General features: G+C 40.3%; 1 protein-coding gene and 1 non-coding gene across 9 annotated transcripts in view; one reads left to right on the forward strand and one right to left on the reverse strand.

The window, feature by feature from the left end:
* TRPM6 (transient receptor potential cation channel subfamily M member 6) overlaps window positions 1-22,768 on the reverse strand; it is a 163,738-nt gene that overhangs the window by 129,733 nt on the left and 11,237 nt on the right. For all 8 annotated transcript variants that reach the window (XM_016960963.4, XM_009456736.5, XM_063787774.1 and 5 more), the window contains exons 2-3: window positions 4,719-4,798; window positions 1,566-1,604 (exon numbers count right to left, since the gene is read on the reverse strand). In XM_016960963.4, the coding sequence (XP_016816452.2) occupies window positions 1,566-1,604; window positions 4,719-4,798 (119 nt within the window). The remainder of the gene's footprint in view (window positions 1-1,565; window positions 1,605-4,718; window positions 4,799-22,768) is intronic.
* Window positions 3,709-3,815, forward strand: LOC112204524 (U6 spliceosomal RNA). The gene has a single exon (XR_002938156.1). It is a non-coding gene; the product is annotated as a U6 spliceosomal RNA (small nuclear RNA).

Below are 22,768 nucleotides of genomic sequence, written 5' to 3' on the forward strand. Positions count from 1 at the left end.
TCAGATATCAAGACATATATTACAAAACTATAATAATGAAACAGAGTGGCATTTGACAAGCATAGAAGTAGATCAAAATACTGAAAAGAAAGCTCAGAAACAAAGCTATAGATGGATGGAAATGTGGTATATAACACAGACAGCATCAGAAATGAGTGAGACTAGGAGAGACTGCTCAGTAACTCGTATTAGGACATTTGGCTCTCCCTATCAAAAAAATAAAACTAGTCTCATCTATGTGCAAAAATGACTAGTTTTTAACCATTTTTAATTTCTGAGAGGTATAAAAGTAGATGCTTTTCCAATATGTTCACGTTAGTTGTCTCTGAAGGTTGTGGGGTTAAGATTTTGGAGGACATTGAGAAGGAGAGTTTCTAAAGAATATAGTAGAAACTAGGTAGAATATATGAGGTCTTTTCATTATATTCTTATTTTGCTTTGCATTTTATTAGGTTTATGCAAAATTAATTGTGGTCTTCACCATTACTTTCAGTAGCAAACACCGCAATTACGTTTGCACCAAGCTAAGAGCAAAATTTTAAATAATTACTAAAAGGAAAGAAAAAAATTGAGGAAAAAGTGAGAGGTCAGCCAAGTAGAAACTCTTCCTCCAGCAACCTCCTCCTTCTTCTCGTTCCATATCTGTGGATGCTGGTTTCCTCTCCCCATGATTTGCTAAACTGAGGGTTCCAATTTTTTATTTTATTTTATTTTTTATTTGAGACAGGGTCCTACTCTGCCACCCAGGTGGGAGTGCAGTGGCGTAATCACAGCTCACTGAAGCCTTGACCTCCCAAGTTCAAGCAATCCTCTCACCTCAGCTTTCCGAGTAGCTGAGTATACAGGCACACACCAACAAGTCCCGCTACAATTTTTGGGGTTTTGTTTTTGCTTTTGTACGTCGAGACAGGGTTTTACCATGTTGTCCAAACTGGTCTCAAATCAGAGCTCAAGCAGTCCATCCGCCTTGGCCTCCCAGAATCCTGGGATAACAGGTGTGAGTGACCGTGCCTAGTCCCAAATGTTTTTTTCCAAGAATAAATTTAACTTTGGTTCAATCCATTATATAAACTTCAGGCTATGATCAGAATTAAGAAAATTTCATTTCCTTCTACTTACAAAAGAGAAAGGTAAAAACGGTCACATAGTTTAAAATGCAAATCACTGTTAAAATTTGTATTGCACTAAACAGCTTTTTGCCCATAAGCTTAGTATGCATACAAGGTACCTGCAAGTCATACATCAATTACAGTCCCGTATGCACATGCAGCGTCTTCATTATCCAAATGTGATCATAAAACTAAAATGTAATGCTTTACAAGTGTTTCCCTTGGTAGAAATTCTTGTCGAAGGCCCTTAGCCAATTTACATGTCTCAGTAATTCAAGTAGTCTATTACGTTCGAATACTTACTCTCCATCAAAAACATCTTTTTAAAACTTCCCTTGGAAAGGTAAATGGCATGCACCATTTACTGAGTACATTCAAGATATGAGGAAACTGTCCCAGTGAATTTTAAATAGGGTGCCTAAAAGCTAAAAGGAATCTTGCTTATCTAAGTCTTACCTGATTAAATTCTGGCAGACTTGGCATACTGGAGTACATCTAAATTAAAGAAATAAAACCTCTGTTAGTTTGTTGGTGTATCTGAAAATACATTTAATGCTTGTACAGTAAATATCTATTATTTTCCGTGATCTAGAAATCAAGGTTTGCTGAAATTCATATATCATGTTCCAAATATTCCATTATGGCATTTACCACATATAATTACTGCAGAAACTGTGATCTAATTAATACAACATTCAGTTTAGAACCAAAATACCTCAATTTAAATCTCATTGATTTAACAATTACTCTAAGCCCCAGTTTTTATATCTGAAAATAATATCTGCTTCATAAGGTTATTAAAATAATTATCAGAGATAATAATATGTAATGTGTCTTATGGTACCTGGTAAAGACAGTGTGTACAATAATGGTAGCTACTATTATTATTAAACTATGAAGATAACACAGATTTCTTGAGAATCAAGAAAATAGATATATGTAAACCACTTTAAAACCATAAAGCACTATCAAATAAGGGACATTTGGTATAATTACAAATTATCCTTTATTAATCTTTCTTTTTTATTATTCAGAAGAACCTTATAGATTTAGGGGTTAGCACTGTTGTCATCAATTATATTTTTGGGCCAGGCACAGTGGCTTATGCCTGTAATCCCAGCACTTTGTGAGGCTGAGGTGAGAGGATTGCTTGAGTTCAGGAGTCCAAGACTAGCCTGGGCAACATAATGAGACCTTGACTCTTATAAAAATTCAAAAAATTAGCCCTGTGTGCTGATATGTGCCTGTGGTCCCAGCTACTTGGGAGGCTAAGATGGGAGGGTTGTTTGAGTCCAGGAGGTCGAGGCTTCAGTAAGCCAAGATCATGCCACTGTACGGCAACGTGGGAGACACAGCAAGATCCTGTCTCAAAATATGTGTGTGTATGTGTGTCTGTGTGTGTGTGTGTGTGTGTGAAGAAGTATTAACAGGGAAGTCTGGTTAAAATAATGGAAGAAAAGGTAATGTTCCTAAAATAAGGGCCGCTCTAAGTTATTCAGAAACTAATATTCAGGACTTTTATTTCTTCCTGTCCCAGCCTTTTGGGAATGCCTTTTCTCAGAAGCTTTCCTTCAACAGTAAATTGAAAATGAGAAGGAAAAAGATGTTATAATCAAGTGTATCAGATTTGTTTCTTATTGGGAGCTACAAAAATAATAAAACAAACTTTTATCGATATTTTAAAAAGTGAATTATCACCCACTTCCTGTGCACCAATAATGAAGAAAACTGCAAAAAAGCCTCAATTCTGAGAATTTTACTAGGATCTAAAAAAAAGGCTGGCTAGAAGAAATAGCCATAATCATACATTAACTTTTATCTACAATCCCACAATATAGAGACAGTTTTTTCACTTGCTAAAAGTACATCATGCCTTGGAACATTCATGGAATTACAATCGTTGATACTCTTCTTGAGTCTATGGGCTAGTAAAAGACTCAGTAATTTCATCACTTTTTTTTGAGATTCAAGATTATTGTAAAAATGATTTTTTTATTCACAGACACAAAATGAGCCACCTGAATCAACTTGCATTCCATTGCAGTCACCACCACATGATGTCATAAAAAATGAAGGGGAAAAACAAGGTTATCTTGGCATACTATAAACCTTTCTTAAGCAGGTAAAAAGAGAATTTCCAATCACAAGACTTACAAATCATAGGTAATTCAATAAGGGTGGGACTAGTAAATATTTAACAAAGGCAAGGAACACTATTTCAGTCATCTCCAAAGAACTAGAATTTCAAAAACCTTACCATGCTACCCTTCATAACACATAGTTATGAGTTCTAAACCTTAAAGGCATATAAGGACAAATGCCCAAAAAAATCTAAAAATAGGTTGGTTCCTTTACTTAAAATATTACTCTACTATTTTCCTTTTAATTTATTTTTCCAAGGGCAATGTCAATCTTAATTTCACAGACCTGATTACCCAGAGGAATTTTCCGTAGCCCTTTCTTCCCCTATCTTTCACTAGTTGCTTTTTTGACCTTTGTTTTACAAGTAGAGCTTTCAAAGCATTGTCAAGAACTCAGTAGTCAAACTCAAATTATTCCATTCTGCTACCGATTATCTGCTCAATCCAAAAGCCTATGGGCGCTCGCTTCGGCAGCACACATACTAAAATTGGAATGATACAGAGAAGATTAGCATGGCCCCTGCTCAAGGATGACATGCAAATTCATAAAGCATTCCATAAAAATAAAGTCTATGGAAGGAAAACGGAACTGAAATTACCTGTTCATCTAATCTGGGCACAGTGTACTGAAATATACCAGTCACTATTTTCCACAGATACTTTAGTTGGGGATGAGAAACATTCACAATATTTTGAATATTCAGTATTCAGAAAATGTAATTTATTGATTCCAACCCAGTGAAATGGATGTAACACTAGATATTTCTGTAACGTCTATCCCCCCATCAAGAGGAACAGAAGAATCAAGTAGAATGAAATCCACGACAATATTAACAGTGACGGCATTAAGAATAACTTCTTTATACTTCATTAAATTCCTTAAACAGATGTTTATCGCTCGGTGGCTCACGCCTGTAATCCCAGCACTTTGGGAGGCCGAGGTGGGTGGATCACGAGGTCAGGAGATTGAGACCATCCTGGCTAACACGGTGAAACCCTGTCTCTACTAAAAATACTAAAATTAGAAGGACGTGGTGGCAGGTGCCTGTAATCCCAGCTACTCGGGAGGCTGAGGCAGGAGAATCGCTTGAACCCAGGAGGTGGAGGTTGCAGTGAGCTGAGATTGCGCCATTGCACTCCAGCCTGGAGGACAAGAGCGAGACTTCGTCTCAAAAAAACAAAAAAAAACAAAAACAAAAACACAGATATTTATCAAGAGCCTACTATGTGGCAGGCACTGTCACAGACACTGGAGTAAGAGTAAGGTAAAAATTGACAAGGTCCCTGTTCTTCCCAGATTTTCTACAATAATCATGTATTATTTTTATAAAGTGAAAGAAATAAACATTGAAAATTCTAACTTTATAGATATGATCAAAACTTCGAAACAAGTCATATTTCTAAGTTTCTATAAATAGTCCATCAGGTAGTGTTGCTTTTAAAAGAAGAATGTAATTGAAAATTTTACCTGTGAGGATTTTTTGAGCTGGGTATGATTGTGCTACATTCTCTCTTGTCAAATACTCCTTTAATCCAGGATTTCTGGGACTAAAAAGAAAGTGTCATTATTTTATACTCTAATTATGTGACAAAACGATGTAACCATAGTAGTTCCCGCAGGTAGGAAATACTCAAGTATCATAAATGCTAATTAAAATGCCAAGACCAACCCCACACAGGCTAAGCATTTACCAGTTTCTATTACAGATAACATAGGCACAAATAAGCCAAATGTGAACATTAAACAACACGCAAAGTGAATATGCCCATAATCTCACTTTGAGTAACAAAAGCCCTACATGAACAAACCCCTAGCAAGGAAGTAAAGATGTAACTGATATATCCTCTTAAATCTGCCAAAAGTCACTTTTATATCTTGTACCATAATCCTATGGAATAAATACCAAGCTACCAAAACTTCAAAATTTTTACCCATCAAGTCCCATTTTGACAAGATTTCACAGGAAGCTGGAAAGAGTGTCAGAGAAGAGATGTGACTCAGCAAGATTCGATACACATTCTGCAAGCATAGTTTTACCACTGGGTGTGTTGTTTCAGGTTGCACAGCCTAGAACTGTCCCTAAATCCAAGTGAGATGTTGATACTCACTCTTCCTCCTAATAAACTCTCTCCCATTCTACAGAATCCATATCATAGCCAAGCTCCTCCATAAGCTATGTTACAAGTCCAGTGGCAGAGGACACTGGATGGACTATACATCCCAGCTACTTGTGAGTAGTTCTAATATAAAAATATTTTGGCTGTAAATGGTATAAGAATACGTGTCCTAGCCGGGCGCGGTGGCTCATGCCTGTAAATCCCAACACTTTGGGAGGCCAAGGCGGGTGGACCACTTGAAGTCAGGAGTTCGAGACCAGCCTGGCCAACATAGTGAAACCCCGTCTCTACTAAAAATACAAAAAATTAGCTGGGCATGGTGGCAGGCAACTATAATCCCAGCTACTCAGGAGGCTGAGGCATGAGAATCGCTTGAACCTGGCAGGCAGAGATTGCAGTGAGCCGAGATTGCACCACTGCACTCTGGCCTGGGTGGCAGAGCGAGACTCTGTCTCAAAAAAAAAAAAAAAAAAAGAATATGTGTCCATATTACTTTATACACACATAGATATTAGAACAGAGATGAAAGGAAGGCTTTCTAAAAGGGAGCTTTTTCAAACTCCACATCAGTGCAGTCCCCACCTCACTCTTATATCTACTCCCATTCTACTGTGGAAGGAAATGCACTGGGCCAGAAAATATGCTACAAATCCAGCTGTGGTACCTCATTATCACACTATCCTCAAAAAAAGCTCAGTGGATCTTGTCCAACATGCACCAATCCTAAACGTAAGTGTTCATCACTGAACAGAACTGTAGATAATGGAAGTCCAGACTTTTTTAAGTAAAATAGAAAGGAGAAAAACAGAGATTAGTTGATGGGTTCCTGTGTATTTAAATCTTATCTATAAACAAGGAAAACTTCCCAGATCAAGGCCAGAGTCATCTTAAATCATTTTACTCTCTTATTCTTTTTGCATGCTCAGCAGCATTTTCTATGTATTAAAAGACATTCACTAAATTGGCAAAACACTAAAAAACTTGGGAAAACCCAGAATCATACAATTTAATTATTTATTTATTTATTATTTTTTTTTAATTTTTTTTGAGACGGAGTCTTGCTCTGTTGCCCAGGCATTCCAGCCTGGCTCACTGCAATCTGGCGCAATCTCAGCTCACTGAAACCACTGCCTCTAGGTTTCAAGCGATTCTCCTGCCTCAGCCTTCTGAGTAGGTGGGATGATAGGCGTGCACCAGCATGCCTGGCTAATTTTTGTATTTTTAGTAGCAACAGGGTTTCACCACGTTGGTCAGACTGGTCTCAAACTCCTGAACTCAAGTTGTCTGCTTGCCTTGGCCTCCCAAAGTGCTGGGATAACAGGCATGAGCCACCACACCCAACCCAGAATCATAGAATTTAAAAGGAACTAAATGAACAGGGAATTCAAAATCTATATTTCAATAAGAAATGACACAATCTGGCTGAGCGCAGTGGCCCACACCTGTAATCCCAGCACTTTGTGAGGCCGAGGCAGGTGGATCACTTGAGCCCAGGACTTCCAGACCAGCCTGGGCAACATGGTGAAACCCTGTCTCTGCAAAATACAGGAATAAAAACAGCCGTGCATGGTGGCATGTGCCTATAATTCCCAGCAACCCAGAAGGCTGAGGTGGGAGGATTGCTTAAGCCCAGGGAAGTCGAGGCTGCAGTGAGCCATGATTGTGCCACTGCACTCTAGCCTGGGCGACAGAGTGAGACCTTGTCACAAAAAAAAGAAAGAAAGAAAGAAATGACACTGTCTTTTTGAATCAGTCAGCCCTGTCCCCTATTCAAAAACGTTAACAATTTCATTTATTCATTCTCCAAACATTTATTAAATACCTAATTTTTGCAAAGCACTGACAAACATGTTACAAAAAGTCAGTATGTCCTCAAAGAATTCTTCATTCTGAATTTCAAAATACCTGAATCTATGAATTCATTCAACAAATATTTTGAATAGGCCCCCACGCTGCATGCTGGGACTTCTATTGCAAACGAGACAAAGTTCCTGCTCTCAAGGAAGTTAGAATAAAAAGGAGGAAACAGATAAGAAACTGATATCATTAAACTTTATGTGCACCAATTAACTATTTTTTTAATTTTTTGTATTTTTCATGCCTCTGAGACAAGTTCAAGGCCAATTAACTATTAAAAACAGATGCTAAAAGGGTATCTAATGTAGAAGCCTGTATAGACAAAATAGGCAAGCTGTGCTCAACCATTCACTTCTTTCAAAATGCTGAATGGCAGCTTTGTAGTAGGACTACCTGAACAAATTATTCGATTTCTTCATGCCTGTTTGTCTATCAAAATGGGGATAATAATAGTACCTCATAGAACTATTGAAAGGATTAGATAAAGGTTTAGAATTCTTCCTGGGACTTATTAAGTCTGAATAAAGCTCAGGTATTATTACTAGCAATATTAAAAGTAAAAACTGGCTTTGGGTTAATGGTCTGGGAACTTAACTTTGATGTTTTTTTTTTTTTTTCATAGAATAATGCCTCCTGACCTCCAAATTTCCCTCACAGTTCCTCTCATACTATGATTTAATGACCTTTACAGGCTCACATCTTCCCTGGACTCCAACTCCTATAGGCCCCATGCCAGTCATTTCTATTGCCCCAGGGCCTAACCCAATGATTGTTGAATGAGCAACAAACATGCTGAAAATAGAACTTCAGGAACCCATGTATACCATTTTCCCTCCAAAGGTGTAAACAGGAAGCCCGTGTCATAACAAGAATGTGGAAACTTTCCTCCTTCAACTCCGGTTATCTTATCTCAAAACTACCAGAAAAAAAAAAAAAAAAAAAAAAGCAGCCTTTAGCTTGAAAATGTTTCAAATAATTCTCAATTTAGAACTTTACTTCCCACCCTGCCAACCTCGTAATAGTTCCTTTGCAATATACTCTCCAGCACACTTCCGAGAGGCCTCCATGTTCAGTTCAACAGAGAACCAAATGTTTGTTGGTTCTGATAGGACAAACACCAAGTGTGCTAGCTTCTGCCACTAGAGCAGCAAATTTGTTGTGGTCGTGGTAGTTGAGAGTAAGGATTTTGACATTTCTGCAGCTATCATGGCAGTCTTCATCGACTGGATGTTTTTTGCTTTTTAATTGTTGTGATTTAGGGGAGGGAAAGGCAAAGGAGAAAGAAGGGAAATGGTGTGTTGGTCTCAATTTGTGTCATCCTAAAACATAATCAGATTTTATATCTAATCTTTGGCCTGAGGTCAGGCTGGGGAATTGCAAAGAAATGTTCACAGACTAACATAGTGAGATATCTTGGGGAGGGATCCAAGTCTGAATGTGAAATTCATTTATGTTTCATATACATCTTATATGCACAGACAAAAGGTAATTTTACACAATATTTTTTAAAAATTTATACATAAAATTGTCCGGGTGTGGTGGCTAACGCCTATAATCCCAGCACTTTGGGAGGCCAAGGCGAGCAAGTCACTTGAGGTCAGGAGTTCGAGACCAGCCCGGACAACATGGCAAAACCCCATCTCTACTAAAGATACAAAAATTAGCTGACGTGGTGGCGGGCGCCTATAGTCCCAGTTACTCAGGAGGCTGAGGCATGAGAATCACTTGAACCCAGGAGGCAGAGGTTGCAGTGAGCCGAGATCATGCCACTGCACTCCAGCCTGGGTGACAGAACAGGACTCTGTCTCTAAATAAATAAATAAATAGTTTTATGTGTGAAACAAAGTTTTTTTGTTTTGTTTTGTTTTTTGTTTGGTTTTGTTTTGTTTTTTTGAGACGGAGTTTCTCTCGTTACCCAGACTGGAGTGCAATGGCACGATCTCGGCTCACTGCAACCTCTGCCTCCCAGGTTCAAGTGATTCTCCTGCCTCAGTCTCCCAGGTAGCTGGGATTACAGGTTCCTGCCATCACATCGAGCTAATTTTTGTATTTTTAGTAGAGATGGGGTTTCACCATGTTGGCCAGGCTGGTCTCAAACTCCTGACCTCAAGTGATCCACCCGCCTCGGCCTCCCAAAGTGCTAGGATTACAGGTGTGAGCCACTGTGCATGACTGAAACAAAGTTTTAACTGCATTTCAACTGCCACCTGCCACATGAAGTCAGATGTGAAATTTCCCACTCATGGCACTCAAAAAGTTTCAGATTTTAGAGCATTTCACATTTCAGATTTTCAGATTGGGGATGTTCAAACTGTATTTCCGCTTTATGGCTTTTTAGGGTTCCCAGATAAATTATCTTGGGGTACTCTCTGAGAAGGCATAATTTCACAGATGTTCCTTAATCTTCAAAAAAGTGACTTTTTTTTTTGAGACGGAGTCTCGCTCTGTCTCCCAGGCTGGAGTGCAATGGCGCGATCTCGGCTCACTGCGAGCTCCGCCTCCCGGGTTTTACGCCATTCTCCTGCCTCAGCCTCCCGAGTAGCTGGGACTACAGGCATGCACCACCTACGCCCGGCTAATTTTTTTTTGTATTTTTGGTAGAGATGGGGTTTCACCGTGTTAGCCAGGGTGGTCTCGAACTCCTGACCTTGTGATCCGCCCACCTCGGCCTCCCAAAGTGCTGGGATTACAGGCATGAGCCACCGCGCCCGGCAACCTTTTTTTTTTTTTAAAAACATCCACAAGTTTGCATGATTGGAGGTAAAGGGAGACAAAGATAACAGGTCATTTGTTTTCTTTCTACAACTTTTTTGCACCTTAAAAAAAATCTATCATCTAACAACTACTTCTTCAGTGGAACTGATAACTGACTCCCATTTTGATTTCCTGCATTCTCTCTTACACACATCACAGCACTAATAATGTTTGCTTGCATTCACTGGACCATCTCTCTCTCTCTCTTAACCTTATTGTAATCCACTTCAAAAGAGGGCATTATTTTATTTATCTTGGAATTCACAACACTAGAATGGGTCAAATAGACAATATTTTCAGACTCCAGATCAACATTTGTTATTTTTTCTTCAGAGTGCCTCCCTTGAAGCAAGAATCCCTTCAAAGTGCCAGGTAGATGGACATCAGGATGTACCATCAATCAATCTGTTGGCTCAGGGAATCCATCAGTGCAAAGCCAGCCCATCCACTTTCAAGTGTCAGCTCAGGGCCTTCTATCAGGTTCTGTCCAAATTCTGCAAGGATACCTACCTGACACTTGATCCAAGAGGGGCAGTCTCAGAAAAACAGCATCCAAGCTAAAAATATCTAAAAACCAAGTTCCTGTTCCACCAACACTACCAGAAAGTGTGTTGACTGATTTTCCACTAAATACTCTGTCCAGGAGGCAGAGAACACAAAGTAACCTTACACCTTCATCTCACTTTGGTGGTAAAAGGTGAGCACTATTTAGCTGGTAGTAATTTATTTTTGGTAACATCTCTAAAAATTGAATGTCAACTAAATAATTCACAATTCCCTAAAACGCCATTTCTCCTGAGTAGTTGAGAAATTTTACTAACATTTTCACATAGTGCTTTGCTAAGCAAAGGCATTTAGAACCTTGGAATGAGGCCTGGTGCAGTGGCTCATGCCTGAATCCCTGTACTTTGGGAGGCCGAGGTGGGTGGATCACCTGAGGTCAGGAGTTCGAGACCAGCCTGGCCAACATGATGAAACCCTGTCTCTACTAAAAATACAAAAAATTAGCCACGCGCAGTGGTGGGCGCCTGTAATCCCACTACTCAGGAGGCTGAGGCAAGAGAATCGCTTGAACCCAGGAGGTGGAAGTTGCAGTGGGCTGAGATCGTGCCACTGCACTCCAGCCTGGGCAACGAGAGAGAAATTCCCTCTCAAAAAAAAAAAAAAATGGAACGTCAGAATGAATTTCTAGATTATATAAACTCAAGAGTAAAGGAGTAAAACATTTATAAATCTTCCTGGAGCCAAATAGGGGATTAGAGGAACTCAACAGTAACCTTCCAAGTAAAGTGCATCAGAAAGGTGAAAAGTGAAGTGATATCATACCCCTTCCTTCCTCTTTCCAAATTGGTTGAAGCCCTCATTATTTCAGCCCCAAAACCCAATTTCAAAATAGCAGCAAAAGACATCCTTTTCCTCAGTTGTCACTCACGCTTCAGGGTTTAACCAGTCTCCTGGGGAATAAAACATGCAAATGAAACATTTGTAATTTCAGATCTTGTTAAATCATTCTGATAAAAAGGGAAGAGGAAATGGAAGCCTCCTTTATGAGTGTACTTTACAACTGTCCCTCGATAGTAAAATACAGAGATTTAACCAAATGCTGGGCCTATTTGTAGTACAACCACTCTAATCTGGTTAGATTTTCCACCTACATGCACTCAATTCTCTCCAATTTCCAAGCTCCAAAATGCTCACAAATTTGTTATCTATGTACACAGATGGTCTTCATTTATGCTCCAAATATCTTGTTAAATTATCCAAAACTTTACTAGTACTACATGCAAATGAACTACATGACCTAAAATAAAGTCTTTTTTGGAGTGGCTCATGAAACTATGCTTTTATTTTTGTTTTAATACAGAGTCTTGCTATGTTGCCCAGGCTGAAGTGCAGTGGCTATTCACAGGCGTAATCACAGCACACTGTGGCCTTGAACTCCTAGGATCAAGTGATACTCCTGCCTCAGCCCCCTGAGAATCTGGGACTACAGATATGTACCACCATGACTGGGGAAAATATACTGTTAAATAATTGACTTTTAGGAAACTTACCAACCTCTCAGACAATAAAGCCTTTATTAGAAGTTACATGTTTGGCCAGGCATGGTGGCTCATGCCTAGAATCCCAGCACTTTGGGAGGCCATGGCTAGAGAATCATTGAGCCCAGGAGATCAAGGCCAGCCTGGGCAACATATCGAGACTCCGTGTCTACGTCCAATAATATAAAAAATAGAAACATTTTTAAAAAGAAGTTACAGGTTAAATTTTATTTATGACATTCATAGTAAGGTTTATATAGACAATGGAGATTATTTGTCTTATTTTTTTCAGTATAGCACAGCACAAAGAAGACACAACTGGATTTTGCTCCTTAAAATTTGGTGGACACTCATACCGCATGTGTAACTTAGACAAATTCAAAAGCTTTGCTAAAAGAATGAGAGAAGGCTAGAAGGTGAAAAATAAGACAGAGAGAAAAACAGTTTTAATAGTGTGGGCACTTTCACTGTCATTCCACTATCAGTAGGTTTGATTTTTTTGGGGGGGTTTTTTGTTTTTTTGTTTTTGAGACAGAGTTTCACTCTTGTTGCCCAGGCTAGAGTGCAATGGCGTGATCTCGGCTCACTGCAACCTCAACCTCCCAGATTCAAGCGATTCTCCTGCCTCAGCCTCTTGAGTAGCTGGGATTACAGGCATGCCCCACCACACCCGGCTAATTTTGTATTTTCAGTAGAGACAGGGTTTTACCATGTTGGCCAGGCTGGTCTTGAACTCCTGACCTCAGGTGATACACCCACCTCAGTCTCCCAAAGTGCAGGGATTACAGGCGTGAGCCACCGCATCCAGCCTCAGGAGTATCTTATTTCCAAAAGCAGCAGTTCTGAAACTTCTTGAGCTTAGGATCCTTTCATAATCATAAAAACTACCAAGTACTCCAAAAAGTATTTTGTTTATTTAAATTATGTCTACCAATATTTACCACATATGAAATTAAAACTGAGACATTTAAAAATATTTACTCATTAGTTCATTTTAACCTGTTACATGCTAACACAAAAATTTTCCAAAAAAGTTCATAAACAGAGCACTGTCTTATGTTTTTGCAAATCTCTTTCATGTCTGGCTAAAGATGGCTAGATTCTCATGTTTGCTTCTGCACTCAATCCTTTGCAATAAGTGGTTTTGCTTGAAGTATACAAAGAAAATCTGCCTCACAGAGACATGTAGTTGAAAAGGGAGAGTATTTTAATGGCCTTTTTAGATCATTGTGTATTCATCATGTACCTTTGGGAAAACTCCACTGTACACTCATGAGAGAATATGTCAAAAGGGCAAATAGCATCTTAGTACCATTATGAAAATAATTTTGACTCTGAGGACCCTCTGAAAAGGTCTTAGAGACCTCTAGGAGTCCTTGGACCACATACAGAGAACTACTGCACACAAGTGACTGTGTGTAGACACTAGAGTGGAGTCTGTGAGAGCAAGAATATACCATTCCCCAGATGGTCTCAGTTCCCACATGCATATCTTAGTCTGCATACCTCATCTTAATGAGTAGATTCTAGATCCCCTGTTTAATCTGGTACTCAACTGAAGAAAGTTCCAACACAAGATAAAATCTTCATGTACTGTATTTTATGCTCAATGAAAGGGACTTTTCAAGGGTAGTTTGGAATGCATTCAATTTCTAAACTTACAGCCAACTTTAATGCCTACCACACCCACCCTCCGGAAGATGTCGTTAAATTCAGTGACCTTGGGAAGCTTGCGAAGTGTGGAACCAGCCTTTTACAATCCATAGGCAGGATACATCCTATCAGTTTATCCACCTCTTTTAAAACATTGAAACCTCGAAAGGAAGAAACAAATGAAAAGAAAAATTGATACCTCTAAGAATAATAGGTTTATTCATTCATTTAAAAATAAAATACTTTGATGGCCAGATGCAGTGGCTCACGCCTGTAATCCCAGCACTTTGGGAGGCCGATGCACAGGGTCACGTGAGGTCAGGAGTTCCAGACCAGCCTGGCCAACATGGCGAAACCCCAACTCTATTAAAAACAAAAAAAAATTAGCTGGGCATGGTGGCACAGGCCTGTAATCCCAGCTACTCAGGAGGCTGAGGCAGGAGAATCACTTGAATCCGGGAGACAGAGGTTGCAGTAGGCTGAGATTGCGCCCCTGTACTCCAGCCTGACAGAGCGAGACTCCACAAAAAAAAAAAAAAAACTTTGACACCTCATGTTATTCTAATTAAAATAAATAAAACAAAAAAGTGTCCCGCCGGGTGTGGTGGCTCACGCCTGTAATCCCAACACTTAGGGAGGCCGAGGCAGGTGGATCACCTGAGGTCAGGAGTTTGAGACCAGCCTGGTCAACATGATGAAACCCCATCTCTACTGAAAATACAAAAATTAGCTGGGCATGGTGGTGCATGCCTGTAATCCCAGCTACTCGGGAGGCTGAGGCAGAAGAATCATTTGAACCCAGGAGGTGGAGGTTGCAGTGAGCTGAGATCATGCCACTGCACTCCAGCCTGGTTGACAGAGCGAGACTCCATCTCAAAAAATAAAATAAAATAAAATAAAATAAAAAGTGTCCCAAATGCCACCAGCAAATGAGAAGCACTTATGTTAACAAATGGATACTAAGTAAGGAAGTGGGTCATAAATGTCACAATCGTAGGCAACAGGACACTAGTGAAGGAGAAATTCCTTCTGCCTGTAGATACTTGAGATGTTTTCATGGAAGACATGGAATTTATGAAAGTTCTTGAAAGACAACAAAGGTTTTAAAAGGTGGCGAGGGTGTCCATGGTGGTTAGAAATGTGGAGATTTCAGCCTAGAGGAAAATTTAGAAGAGGTTCACTTTAAGGTGATGACAAAAGCCATGAGGTCACTGAAGGACAGATAATAGAGACGATCAAAGGGTCAAGAACTTTCAGAAACATCTAAACAAGGATGCAGAAGAAAGAGTTTGGGGGATAGAGAATAGAGACTTACTAGCCAGGATGGTGGTTTGATACCTGAATTAGGGAAGGGAGAAAGTTTCTCAGTTTAGTAAAATGTTTGCATCATTACCAAAGTAGAAAATTTCAGAGACAAACTGATAAGACATACTTAATACTAAAAAGAAGATAAGAAGAATGGCAATTTTGTCCACGATGAACAAATCAATTTCAAGAGATTCAGGAAAAAGGTTGTAAAACAGAGGAGATAGGTAGTTAGTGTAAGATTCTCTTCAGAGAGGCAATACTAAAAACAACAGTCAGGGCCGGCCTGTAATCCCAGCACTTTGGGAGGCCAAGGCAGGCAGATCACAAGGTCAGGAGATCGAGACCATCCTGACTAACATGGTGAAACCCCGTCACTACTAAAAATACAAAAAATTAGCCAGGTGTGGTGGCACGCACCTGTAGTCCCAGCTACTCGGGAGGCTGAGGCAGGAGAATCACTTGAACCCAGGAGGCAGAGGTTGCAGTGAACCGAGATAACGCCACTGCACTCCAGCCTGGGCAACAGAGTGAGACTCCATCTCAAAAAAAAAAAAAAAACTGTCATAAATGGACGATATAAAGCAAAAGCCAACACTAAAGTAGTCTGTCGTATCTGCCAAAGGCTGGGAGGGCTAAATGTCTTAGGTGCTTTAGCTAAAGCAATATTCACAATTCTGTGGCTCATCACAGTACTATTTATTCCCTCTTCACCGAGAAGGAGCAGGTTCTAATGCTAGTGCCAGAGATCTTTTACATGACGTTTTATAGGCACAATTTATTTTATGTTGAGAAAACAGGACTTTGTAGACTAAGGGAGAAGTCAACAAAAAGAGAGAGAATGAAGATGCAATGAGCGAATGGAAATGACTGTAGAGATCTCGGAGAGCGGTGGGGAGGGAAGGAAGGAAGGAAATGGTATGGACAGCTGAAGAGGAAGGCTCTGCCTTGAAGTAATCTTATATCTCTGATAGATATCAGAAAGAATGACAAATTTTCCTTCTTGGTAATTTTGCCCAAGACCTTATTATCCATGTTCTATAGAAACTGATAGCCCGTTTAGCTCTGGAGGTTGCCAACTTCAGCATTTATTTTTGCCCCTCTTACCCAGAGAGAAAGGATGGTAGGAAACACCCATGTGCATTCACAGACCCCCTTTTTATTACCCACACTTCTCAGTATAGCAGCACAGTATAGGACATTTCCCAAAGTAGGTTCTACGGATCACAAAGCATATGAAATCCTCTCTCACCAAAGTATCTGCTAAATTTAAAATAGTTGAAAAAAATAATGAATTCAATTAAATACCTAGGATACACCTATAGTATCTCATTGGATGCCCCATGGGGAATATAATATTCCTAAAACACAACATTGCAGGAATTTCCCTAATAAGCTAATAACCTAAAAACATGTACCTTTGAATACGTGGGTCTGCAGACATCTACACTAAGGGAATAGGAGTTTGGGATAAAGGATAAGAGTAAATGTAACTGGGGATCATGGGCATTCAATAAATCATGTCAAGCTATAATGAAAGGAAAAAAGAAAGGGAGGAAAAACAAGATAACACTGTTTTCTTCTGTAGCCTGTAGGTAATCTCTACCAGCAAACTAGAGAAATCTTGTTCTCCCTGGGTGAGTGACCCCAGGAATTGTTAATTTCCAGCTGTCCAGCTATAAAGTTTCATGAACATTCCTTTAGCTGCACTTAGAAATAGGCACTCCACGGGCGGGGCGCAGTGGCTCACGCCTGTAATTCCTGCACTTTGGGAGGCCGAGGTGGGTGGATCACCTGAGGTCAGGAGTTCAAGACAAGCCTGGCCAACATGGTGAAACCCCATCTCTACTAAAAATACAAAAATTAGCTGGGTGTGGTGGTGTGTGCCTGTAATCCCAGCTACTCAGGAGGCTGAGGCAGGAGACTTGCTTGAATTCGGGAGGCTTGAATTTGGGAGGTTGCAGTGAGCCAAGATCGTGCCACGGCACTCCAGCCTAGGTGACAGAGAGATACTCCATCTCAAAAAAAAAAAAAAAGAAAAAGAAAAAGAAAAGAAAAGAAATAGGCATTCCACTTCTATTTTTAAAAAATAATAATAATTACAATAGCTTCAAGTAAACCCTCTATAACTGTGTGCCTAAATTGCCAAATAGCAAAAAACAACCAAAACAGATAGTTACAATGTTATAACTGTGACAAAGCTGCACTTAGTTCTTATCTAGGTCCTCACTGTATCATCCATGGGATATGCTAAACCAGCTCCTGGCAATTTTTTTCTAATAGATAATATTGCAAATGGTATAAAATCCGGGAAGTACATCAGGTGATACAGGGAAAAGTTAAATTTCCCTCCCACCCCTGTTCCCCAGCCATCCAGTTTCCCTCTCAAAAGTTAACCTCTATTACAGTTTGTTGTGCATTCCTCTAAAGATAGTCAATGTGTTTACAGGTATATCCCCCAAAAAATTCTTACATAGATATAGGGAAATTATACATGCTGTTCTGCACCTTGTTTTTATTCTGATTAATAATGATATGTAATAACCTTATATATAGAATTGCTTCATTTTATGAGGCTGACCAGTATTCCCTAATATGGAAGTCCCATAATTGACTTAGCTAAGCACCTGGTCATGTATATATATGTTATTTTTTCATCTTACACAACATACATACAGCATAGCTTTCATGTTCATGTAGATCTTCAGAATATACACCTGCAAGTAAAATTTCTAAGTCAACTCAGATTTCCACATTCCCCTCCATAGAGAGGTACCAATTTATAAGCACAATAGATGACTTACGAGCAACTTTTTTTTTGAGAGGGGGTCTCACTATATTGCCCAGGTTGGCCTTGAACTCTTGGGCTCAAGCAGCCCTCCCACCCTCACCTCCCGAGTATCTGGGATTACAAGCATGTGCGACCATACCCAACTCAGTAGTAACTTTTTTTTTTTTTTTTGAGACAGAGTTTTGCTCTTTTGCCCAGACTGGAGTGAAGTGGCACAATCTCGGCTCACTGCAACCTCTGCCTCCTGGGTTCCAGCAATTCTCCTGCCTCAGCCTCCTGAGTAGCTGGGATTACTGGTGTGCGCCACCATGCCCAGCTAATTTTTGTATTTTTAGTAGAGACAGAGTTTCACTATGTTGGCCAGGCTGATCTCAAACTCCTGACCTCAAGTGATCCACCTGCCCTGGCCTCCTAAAGTGCTAGGATTACAGGTGTCAGCCACCATGCCTGGCTGCAACTTTTTAAAAATAGTGACAGAGTCTTGTTATGTTGGCCAGGGTAGCCTTGAACTCCTGGCCTCAAGCAATCATCCTGCCTTGTCCTCCCAAAGTGCTGGAATTACAGGCATGAGCCACCACACTCAGCCAACAGTAGCAGTTTTTAAGCATTAAGGAATACACTGAGATGGGATCTTGCTTTGTTGGCCAGGCTGTTCTCAAACCCCTGGCCTCAAGCAATCCTCCCACTGCAGCCTCCCAAGTAGCTGGGGTTGCAGGCATGAGCTGCCATGCCTGTGAGCTCTTTTTGAGACAGGGTTTCTCATTCCTGTGCCCAAGCTGGAGTGCAGTGGCACAATCTTGGCTTACTGCAACCTCCGCCTCGCAATGCTCAAGCAATTCTCCTGCCTTATCCTCCCAAGTAGCTGGGACCACAGGTGCACACCACCGCGCCCAGCAAATTTTGTGTGTGTGTGTGTGTGTGTGCATGCATGCGCGCACGTGTGTACATGTTTTGCAGAGACAGGGTTTCCCTGTGTTGGCCAGGCTGATTTCAAACTCCTGACCTCAAGTGATCCGCCAGCCTCAGCCTCTCAAAGTGCTGGAATTACAGGCGTGAGCCACTGCGCGGAACCTGATTCTATCTCTTAAACATCTCTTGTATCTGCCTACCTCTCTGCATCTATATTGCCACTGCCCTAGTTAAAGTCACCATAAACTTTTGCCTACATTGCCTCCCAGGCCTTTCTACCTCTAATTTTCTCTTCAATCCATTCTCTATAATAAAGCTTATAATCTTTTAAAATAAATAAACTGAACAAGTCATTATCACATAAAACCTTCCAAGGGCTCGTCATTATCCTCAAGATAAAGTTGTAAAGTCCTTCACATGCTTTACAGAGCATTGCCTGCCACATCTTGGGTGCTCCAGCTCCTACCTGATCTCTTGCCCCTCCCTGCCTCCATCTCTACATTCTAAATATACTGAGCAATTTTGAATTGTCTGAATTCACCTACAGGTATTCTCTACACACTGTTCTCTCCACCTAGAATACTCTCCACTCCCTTCCTTTCTCCGCCAACTTAGACATCATGCCTCCTAGAAAACTTCTGGAAACTCTCAAGTCTGAATGAGGACCTCCTTCCCCATGCTCTCTCAGCCTGAGCCTTCTGTGCTTATCCCCTGCACTGTACTATCATGACCTAGTTAGACCCACTGTACTCTATGTCTCCAAAGACAGGGAACTGTCTGAAGTACAGCCTGAAGAAGATACTGTATTTCATGGAAGAAAAACAAAATGTGCTTTCCTGGGCAGCACATATACTAAAATTGGAAAGGAAAATGTTTTGTGGCTGTATAAGCACATACGAGAATTATGATTGTCCAGAAGGGAAACACTGTCTGTTTCCCAAAATATATTTGATCAAGAATTTTCTCTGAGGATATTACAGACTTGTTTCCACAGGATGCAATTTCGGGAGACTCTTTTCTAAGAGATTTCCAACAATTATCAATTAAGAATATCCCCTCCCCTAAATCATTTACCTTAAGATTCTTATTTTAATCTTTGAGGGACTCATCTTAAATTATAAAGATTTTTTACCTTAACATTTAGAATTTTTAACTTTTTAACAGAAAAAAATCTTTTAATTTAAAAGATCTTAAAAATCTTTGAGACTTTTACTGTAACTTAAAGATTTAGGGTAGGGTACAGACAAGTTTTTTATTCAGAAAAAAAAAAAACCCTCACATTCAAAATAACTGATTCCCCTAAAATTTTTAGGAGGAAAAAGATGTTTTAATAGAATTAGGGCAGTCCAGGCTGGGCATGGTGGCTCACAACTGTAATGCTAGCACGTTGGGAGGCTGGGGCAGGCAGATCACCTGAGGTCAGGGGTTCAAGACCAGCCTGGACAACATGGAGAAACCCTGCCTCTACTAAAAATACAAAAATTAGCCGGGCATGGTGGTATATGCCTGTAATTCCAGCTACTCAGAAGGCTGAGTGAGAAGAATCACTTGAACCTAGGAGGCAGAGATTGCCATTAGCTGAGATTGTGCCACTGCACTCCAGCCTGGGTGACAGAGTGAGAATCTGTCTTAAAAACAAAAAAAAAAAAAACAAGAATTAGAGTTGTCCAGGAAATTGAGACTCAGAAGTCTGTCAGTGGGATACCAAGAATCTTACGAGTTAACAGAGGTTGGCAGATAGGACACTATCATTTGCTAGGCTGAAATTTCCCAACTTCTCTTTCTTGCTGGAACACATGATATTAAAAGTTCCAGCGTTGTTGTTTAGAGACTGCCTGTACTTTCAGTGCAATTCAGGAAGGAAAGGAGAGCACAGTTACCCATATAATGCCTTTCTTTAAGTCACTGAGGACCGCAACTCCGGAACAGGTTTCCATTTTCACTGGGTTTTGATGCTGAAGATGTTTCTTCAGTATTTAATTTCTTCTGATATTGTAAAGTGAGAAGAAATATATTTTATCCATAGAAAGAGACTTTGAAATGACCCAAAAAGGCAATCATAAAAGAGGGATTAAACAAAAGCAAAGCAGTTTTTCTTTTTCTTTTTTTTTTAAGAATGTGTCACTCAAATGCTCATAACATTTTGTAATTGTATTTTTTTTTTTTTTTTGAGACAATGTCTCACTGTGTCACCCAGGCCAGAGTGTAGTGGTGCAATCTTAGCTCACTGCAACCTCCACCTCCCGAGTTCAAGTGATTCTCCTGCCTCAGCCTCCAGAGTAGCTGGGATTACAGGCATGCACCACCATGCCCAGCTAATTTTTTTTTTTTTTTGCTACTTTTAGTAGAGACAAGTTTTGCCATATTGGCCAGGCTGGTCTCAAACTCCTGACCTCAGGTGATCTGCCCACCTCAGCCTCCCAAAATGCTGGGATTACAGGCATAAGCCACCATGCCTGGCCTGTAATTGTATTATAAGAAGGAATATTTTATCTTAGCCTCTTCCAGTTGCAAACCCAGGCCACCAAATAAGTAAATAATTTTTAAAACCACCATCATCATCTGCAGGTCAGACAACAAAACTGATAAAACACTGGAATTCAGAGATGTTGGCCTGCACCTTACAGCAACTCTTCCATTCCATTAAACTTGAAGGAGGGCTGGGTGTGGTGACTCACGCCTATAATCCCAGCAGTTTGGGAGACCGAGGTGGGTGGATCGCCTCAGGTCAGGAGTTCGAGACCAGCCTGGCCAACAAGGTAAAACCCTGTCTCTACTAAAAATACAAAAATTAGCCAGACGTGGTGGCGCACGCCTATAGTTACAACTACTCAGGAGGCTGAGGCAGGAGAATTGCTCAAACCTGGGAAGTGGAGGTTGCAGTGAGCCAAGATCGTGCCACTGCACTCCAGCCTGGGCGACAGAGCTTGACTCCACCTCAAAAAATTTAAAAAAATAATAATAATAATAAAGATGCAGTCTATAAAGCCTTATGTCAATTCATTATTCCCTCCTAGTTTGCCTTTCTTAAGGCTGTCCTAAAAATGATAGTTAATTTTAGAAAGATTTTAAAATTTGAGGACTTTGGACCCCATTCTCTCCCCTTGCTTGACCTTGGGGTGAAAGAGCAAAAACTGCCTATTTGGAAGGTTGTTTCTCTGGGCCAGATAAGGACAAAGGCTAAAATATGTTTTCTTTTGTTTTAAAATCCCTCTAAAGCAGACACTAACAGTGGTGACAAAGGTTAGAAAGGATTAACTTAAACAGGCCAAGGATCTGTAAAGTACCCTGTAAACTTAAGCTTATCTAAGAAGATAATTCTCTTTCCTGAGAAGATTACAAGATTCAATTTGCAGAAACTTCTTGGCCCTTTTAAAGATCAATAGAAGATATCTACATCCCCCAAGAAAAGAAAGATGTTTTCATATTCAAAGGTCAACCTGGTCTGTCATATAATATTAACTGCAGGGTAACAATTTATTTATTTACTTATTTTTGGAGATGGATTTTCGCTCTTGTCGCCCAGGCTGGAATGCAATGGCATGATCACAGCTCACTGCAACCTCCACCTCTCAGGTTCAAGCAATTCTCTTGCCTCAGCTTCCCAAGTAGTTGGAATTACAGGCATGCGCCACCATGCCTGGTCAAATTTCATATTTTTAGTAGAGACGGGGTTTCATCATGCTGGTCAGGCTGGTCTCAAACTCCTGACCTCACGTGATCCACCCACCTCAGCCTCCCAAGTGCTGGGATTACAGGTGTGAGCCACCGCACCCAGCCAGGGTAACAATTTATTCAGCACTTTCTGTGTGCCCACCTGGACAATGCAAAACATTTTGTTTATTAACTCACTTAAATTGCTCAAGAGTACCTGGGTGCAGTTATTAAACTCATTTTATGAAAGAGGATACTGAATCTTAGAGAGGCTGAGTCATTTCCCTAAGGAACACAACAGCTCATAAAAGTGACACTAGGATTCATATACAGGCAGTCTGACTTGAGTTCATTCCCTTAGCAACTTCACTTTACTATCGCTTACCCACAACACTTGTGCTTATACCAATCCCTGAAGCACTATAGTGTTTTAGG

This window comes from Pan troglodytes, chromosome 11 (genome assembly GCF_028858775.2).
Source record: "Pan troglodytes isolate AG18354 chromosome 11, NHGRI_mPanTro3-v2.0_pri, whole genome shotgun sequence".
NCBI classification, from domain to species: Eukaryota; Metazoa; Chordata; class Mammalia; order Primates; family Hominidae; genus Pan; species Pan troglodytes.